The sequence below is a fragment of the Juglans microcarpa x Juglans regia genome, chromosome 3D, assembly GCF_004785595.1.
Source record: "Juglans microcarpa x Juglans regia isolate MS1-56 chromosome 3D, Jm3101_v1.0, whole genome shotgun sequence".
NCBI lineage: Eukaryota > Viridiplantae > Streptophyta > Magnoliopsida > Fagales > Juglandaceae > Juglans > Juglans microcarpa x Juglans regia.
Genome location: NC_054598.1, coordinates 16,559,975 through 16,566,476, shown reverse-complemented (window position 1 = coordinate 16,566,476; position 6,502 = coordinate 16,559,975). Strand labels below are relative to the sequence as shown.

Below are 6,502 nucleotides of genomic sequence, written 5' to 3'. Positions count from 1 at the left end.
GGCAAAAATAATAGAAGTAATAGGTGAGGACTTGGCTAAGTCCAGGTTGTTACACACATCCTTCTCCCCTTAAGAAATCACATTTCATCCTCGAGATTGGTACTGAGTTGGATAAAAGCCAAAATTAAAACTAAAGGTGTACTAACTCACTTGAAGGACTACGTCCACTAGCTACAGTTGAATCCTCAGATGAAGAAGGTGATGGCACCTCTTCTTCTTTTTCAGTTACCGAATCTTGCGAGAGGTAGAAAATTACTTCAACATCGGGATATTAATACATGTTCGTCCTTAGCTCATTCAACTATGTTCTATAGCAGCCTCATCATCTTCCACTAGTTGATCTTCTTCATTGACACAGAGACGATCAATTGAAGAGTCGGATGCTTCGAGTGACATATGCCCTCTAGCTTGGATCTCAGCAGCATGGCTCAATTTTGCCTCCTTATTAATGTCTCATACTCATAACCTCGTGGCATCGCTCCAAACTAATGGGTCATGTGGAGGTTGTCACTCCACATGTGACAGTGCTCTTCGTAGGAATAGATTTCATCTAAAATCTGCATCCATCACATGCGCACGATGGTGCTCAAACTTCCCCATCTTTTGCCAATGAGCCACGATCATTCAATCTCACCTCTCTTGTCTGATTCCTTGCCAACATTCTCGCATACTTATGTTCCTGGCTACTAATAACACAGAAATATACATGATTATTCAAGTTCATGCCATGTCCTATTATCAAGGGTGTAATCGTAATACAGTAAAAACATCAATCAAGAGTTGCAATCAAACAAACACTAGTTATTGCTTTTTTCATCCAAGAATACAATAAAAAATAAATCACAAAGTTCCAATCAATGTCAACCAATCCCTTATGTTTCTAACCAAGATACAAACAGGTGAGGGTACCTAGCTCTCATCGAATCTTTTGCCTCCCAACTAGCTTCGTGGAAATCGAGATCCTTCCAAAGTAACTTGACCAGGGGTATCTTTCGATTCCTCAACTCTTGATCTTTCCAATCAACAATTTGCACTGGCCTTTCTTTAGAGGATAGGTAGGTCGAAGCTGAATACGACTTGGGTCAACCATAACCGGTCGATGATCTCCAAAGCCTTTCTTTAAGGAAGACACATGGAACACATCATGTATCCCTTCCAGTTCTATGGGTAAGCTTAACCAATAAGCTACTGGCCCAACTCTTTCCACGATCTCATAAGGTCCTACTTATCATGGACTCAACTTCCCTTTTTTGCTAAAACGAGCTACTCCTTTCACGGGCGGTACCTTAACATATATCCAATTGCCTACTCTGAACTCAAGATTCTTGCTTCCACCGTTGGCATAACTCTTTTGCCTATCCTGAGCCGCCTACATTCATTCTTTGATAAATAAAAAAAAACTTGTTCCCTTACTTCCTACAAATATTCAGGACCAAGTATTGTCTTTTCTCCAACATCGTCCCAGTATAGCGGGGATCTACACTTCCTTCCATATAATGCCTCATATGACGCCGCTGTCTTAATCTGGAAACTATTATTATAGGCAAACTCTACTAGAGGTAAGTGCCCTTCCCAATCTCCTTTCATCACCAACACACAAGTGTGAGGCATATATTCTAATGTTTGTATAGTTTGCTTTGTCTGTCCCTCTGTTTGCGGATGATAGGCACTGCTAAACTTTAAGTTGGTGCCCGTTAGGTTTTGTAGACTGCTAGAATAGTGATGTGAATCAAGTGTCCTTATCTAACACAATTGTCCCGTTACTCCATGCAACCAAACTATCTCCTTAACGTATAGCTTGGACAACTTTTTCATAGAGTCAGTGTTGGTAATTGGTAAAAAGTGAGCACTGTTTGTCAATCTATCAAGAACAACCCTTATAGAATTTTTTCCTGCCGAAGTCCTTGGCAATCCAAGTATGAAATCCATGGAAATGTCCTCCCATTTCCATTCTGGAACAATAATGGCTTCAGTTCTCTTGCTGGCTGCTGATGCTCTACCTTCACCAGTTTACACATAGAACACCTATTTACATATCTCGTTTCATTCCATCCCACCAAAAGTGTCCTTTCAAGTCCCGGTACATCTTTGTACTAAAAGGATGTGCAGTATAAGGAGTAATATGTGCTTCTTTCAATATCCTTTCTTTCATTTTCAAATTTTCCGGATTCACCTTCCTTTCCTTATAACACAGCATCCCATCATCTCAAATTCTAAAATGCAGTGATTCTTTCGACTTTATCACATTTTGCCATAAGCTTATAAGTCTGTCATCCTTCAACTGACGTTCCTTGATTTCCTCGTCATTCGAAGGCAAAATCTTTTGAACTATGGCCAATGCTTCATTCTTCTGAAAGCCTCCAATTAGCAAACTCCTTATACTACTCAACTAAAATTTCATCTTCATTTGGGCCTTACAACTCAAGGCATCTGCCATTACTTTGGCTTTTCCAAGATGATACTTTATCTCACATTGGTAGTCACCAATTGTTTCTATCCATCTCCTCTGTCTCATATTCAAGTTCTTTTGACTGAAAAGATACTAGAGACTTTTGTGATCAATGAAAATCTCACACTTTTCTCCATACAGGAAACACCTCCAAATCTTAAATGCAAATATCACCACAACTAACTTTAAACAGTGAGTGGGGTAATTCTGCTCATGATCTTTCAACTGCCATGTACGCAACTACTTTTCCTTCTAGCATCAATACGCACCCTAGACCCATCTTATATGCATCGCTATAAACGCATATGTAACACCCCACTTCCTTACCCCATTAGGTTAACTCTTAGGTTAACCCTAGATTTTAGAAGGTAGCTCGCTTACTTAGAAGAATACTGACTTTCGCTAGGCAAGTGTAGTTCGATTTCTTTCTTTGAGCTTTGATTCAAATTTTCTTTCTTTGATCATCCATTTCTAGCATTCATTAGCCATACTTGCAATTTTATTGAGCCTTAGTACATGTCATTTTGTGTGGTGACATGTCAAACCCTAAAATCATTTCACTTGGCAACCCTATGTATTTTGTGTTTAAGGGACCAAAACACCCTTAGCCCAGATTATTTTCAAGGATGATTCTGTCTTTAGTTCCATGAATTATATGTAAAAAATCCTCACAGTTGATTGTGGAAAAACCCTAGCCGAAATGCCGACTTTTCCCTTGGGAATTTCAACCAACCCTTATGTATTTTTTTTTCTATTTATTTATTTATTTTTCTATTTTAGGCCACCTCTCAACTACCCAATCACCATTGTTTGAGCCACCATAGAAGGCACTTGATTACATTTTCCTAGCCACTAGAAACCAAGGGAGTAAGACAAGAGAATAAGACAAAATTGCTAACCCTTGCCCAAACCCTAACCGCCGGTCATTAAGGGCTTAAACTCTAGGATTAATTACACCACCTTTTCTCTCTTCACTACCTACACGACAACTCTCTCTCTCTCTCTCTTCTCCTTTGGTTGAGTCTCTTACAACCTAGACACCATCATGCCAACCTACATGGAGGAGCTAAGCTTGAGAGGCATCATGAGCCACTACCCAAACTGCCCAATGAGGAAGCACCCATGCCCAATGCCACCTTCACTTCTTGGGCTATATTCTAATACCCAAGTCTTACTACGTAGGTCCTTACATCATTTTATTAATTCTTTAAGTTAAATATTTTGGGATAAAGATTTTTATTACTTTTAATTATTTTTTTTTTAAGATGAGTATGCTTTATTTTTTAAAAAATATGATTATTAAAATAAATTAAGGGTATTATTTTAAGACTTTGAAATATTTTCTCTTAAGTCCTCTAATTTTTATTTATTTAAGAAATGGTCCAATTATTCCCTACCATTAGATTGGTAGGTGAAGAGCATCCTTGAGGTGGATAGATCTCCACTATCCATCTTCCAATCTTATGTGATAAGCTTTGACTAAAGCAATTAAACCATTTATCCCTTTTCACCCGTAGGCTTCCAAGACAAGTCATTAAGTTTTTGCACCCATAGGCTTCTAAGGCAAGCCATTAAGTTCCTTGCACCCGTAAGCTTCCTGTACAAGCCACTAAATTTCTTTTTCCTCATTGCACCGGTCGATTCTAAGGCAAACAAAGAGAAAATTCCTCAAGCCTTCACCCGTACGTCTACGTCCCATTCTCTCCCACTCCATTCTTCTTCCAATCTCAAGCCAAGCATCTATCATTCCTCCTTCTCAAGAGGAAAATAGTAAGGTAAGAGTACCCTTAATCCTTCCCCTTTGTGTATTTCGAACTTGGTAATGGTTAATGAAGTGGGTTTTTCTTTTGATAATTGTTGATGTTTCGGTTTTGGGGTTTTTGAATTTTCGTTGTTGGCCGATTGTTGTATGGTAGTTTCTAGACTGATTTCTCATTTGTCTCCTCTAACATATATTCTAATTGGGTGGTAACCGAGTAGCAAAATGATAGTCCATATGTGTTATGCTATGTTTTTGTTCCCAACCATGTATTTTGCATGGAATTTTTGTAGTCTTACCTTGTATTTTCTCAAGTTTAAGCCATATTTTAATTATGATAAGTCTTGTCTTTATATGTTAAATTAATGGAGTTAAGGGTTATAATTTTAGACATACTTTCCTCAAGGTTTATGGCCTAAGTAAGCCACTAAGAATTTTAATTAAGCTAGTAAGCTTGCTTTGAGAATTCTGATTTGCCTAGTGTTGTACCCATTATTTACGCTATGTTTTCTGAAAAATGTGATGCTTTTCTTAAGTTTTCTACAACTCTAGTGTTGTTGAATTATGTAGTTGAGATTTTTGCTTAAGTGAGGGATGTTTAAAAGCATGGATGTACTAAGATTATTAGCTGTCCAAGTGTTGCATTATGTTTTGGGGCTTAAACCAGCCCATTTCATCCCTTGTTTAGTTTCACCCTTTTATTCAACTAAAGTTACATTTTACTATGAAAAACCATTGAAGAACAAGTGACAAAAATCAACCCTCGTGTGAGCATTGGCCCTTTTGTTGGATTTACCTTCCATATGATGTTACAAAGCTATCAAATGCCCTATTGAATGAAAGTTTCATATTTGTAGCATTTCTTGTTCCCTTCCATTCTTAAATAAGTCCCTACCATTTATATATTTCTAACCTATGATAGCTACCTATCCTTCATATAGAAAATAATGGCATTTAAAGGGACAGCAAGCATGTGTAACATCCCCTTCCCTAGGTTAGGAATGTCACGTACACACGTAACTAAGCCAGGTAAGAGACTTGCATAATGATTCGAAATAAAAGAGTGTGTGGCACCAGAATCAAATAGAACAGATGCATAACGAGAAAACAACATCAATGTACCTATATGAATAGCATATTGGCTTAGAACTATAAGGATCACATAGAATATGCATCATATTTTGTATGCATCTAAGCTTAGGACAAAGAAAGGTACCTGTGACTACATCATTTGACGCCACAGCGTCATCAGGGGTGAGGGAATATACACATGTTGTAGCTGTCATCTTCTGCCCTCCACTTTTTCCTGGTTCCCCAGATTTCTTCATAGGGCAGTCACGAGCTAAATGATTCGGCTTCCTGCACTTGAAACACACGTTCTGGCCATATAAGCATTTTCCCATATGCTTCCTCCCACATGTTGAACATGTAGGATAAGTTTGTCCTCCTATTTGTGGCCCTGGACTGCTATCACGATGAGGCCTCTTATTCTTGTTTGGTGCAGATTGGAGCGGTTGTGATTGTTGCTGGCGCTTCTTCTGATTATTATATTTGATACTCTCCAAGATACCCTCTTCAACAATAGTGGCTCGATTCACCAGCTCAAAAAAATTTTGAATCTTAAGGGCACGTACTCGATCTCTAATTCTCCAGTCCAAACCACGTTCAAATTTCTCAGCTTTCTTTTCTTCATCTGGAATCAGATAACTAGCGTAACGAGATAGCTCCATGAATTTGGTGGCATATTGATCAACCGTCATCGTTCCCTGTGTGAGGTCCATGAACTGACGTGCTCTCGACTCTTGTAAAGACTGTGGAAAGAAACGATCCAGGAATACCTCCTTAAAGCGCTCCCAAGTAATGGGGACTCCTTCCCCTAGTTCATTCTGTAAAAGTGTCTGAGTTGACTTCCACCACTTGTTAGCTAGGTCTGTTAGGTTGTATGTTGCATAAATAACCTTTTGATCATCTGTGCAGAACAACGCCTCAAAAATTTGCTCCAAACATTCAATCCAACTATTTGCATCCATAGCATTTAACCTTCCATCAAAGGTTGGAGAGTGCTGACGAGAAAACTGCTCCAACGTACATCCAACTTGCGGTGCCCTAGGTGCGGCGTACTGACCGGTAACCATGATTGGAAAAACTGAGTCGCTACAGCGACCAAAGCATCTGGATTTTCATTCTGACTAGATCCAGAAGTGTTTAATAAAATTGTAATAGGTTTTAAATTATGCTATTAAGTATAATTGTAAATTAAATATGATATTAATGTTTAAATAATTATATAGTAC

The 6,502-nt window shown here is 38.4% G+C and overlaps 1 protein-coding gene across 1 annotated transcript; it reads right to left on the bottom strand.

Moving 5' to 3' along the window:
• Positions 1-1,743: 1,743 nt before the first annotated feature.
• On the bottom strand, positions 1,744-6,343 carry LOC121255089. The gene is made up of 2 exons (XM_041155377.1): positions 5,425-6,343; positions 1,744-2,000 (listed from the first exon to the last, which is right to left on the bottom strand). The coding sequence occupies exons 1-2, from the start codon at positions 6,341-6,343 to the stop codon at positions 1,744-1,746; spliced, it is 1,176 nt and encodes a 391-aa protein (XP_041011311.1).
• Positions 6,344-6,502: the final 159 nt, after the last annotated feature.

Bases quoted from the DNA above. Each gene is read 5' to 3' on its own strand.
- LOC121255089 (XM_041155377.1), bottom strand. From the start codon at position 6,343: ATGGTTACCGGTCAGTACGCCGCACCTAGGGCACCGCAAGTTGGATGT. The intron at 2,001-5,424 runs GTACCTTTCTTT...AAACTGGTGAAG, and splicing joins GTCAAATGATGTAGTCACAG to GTAGAGCATCAGCAGCCAGC.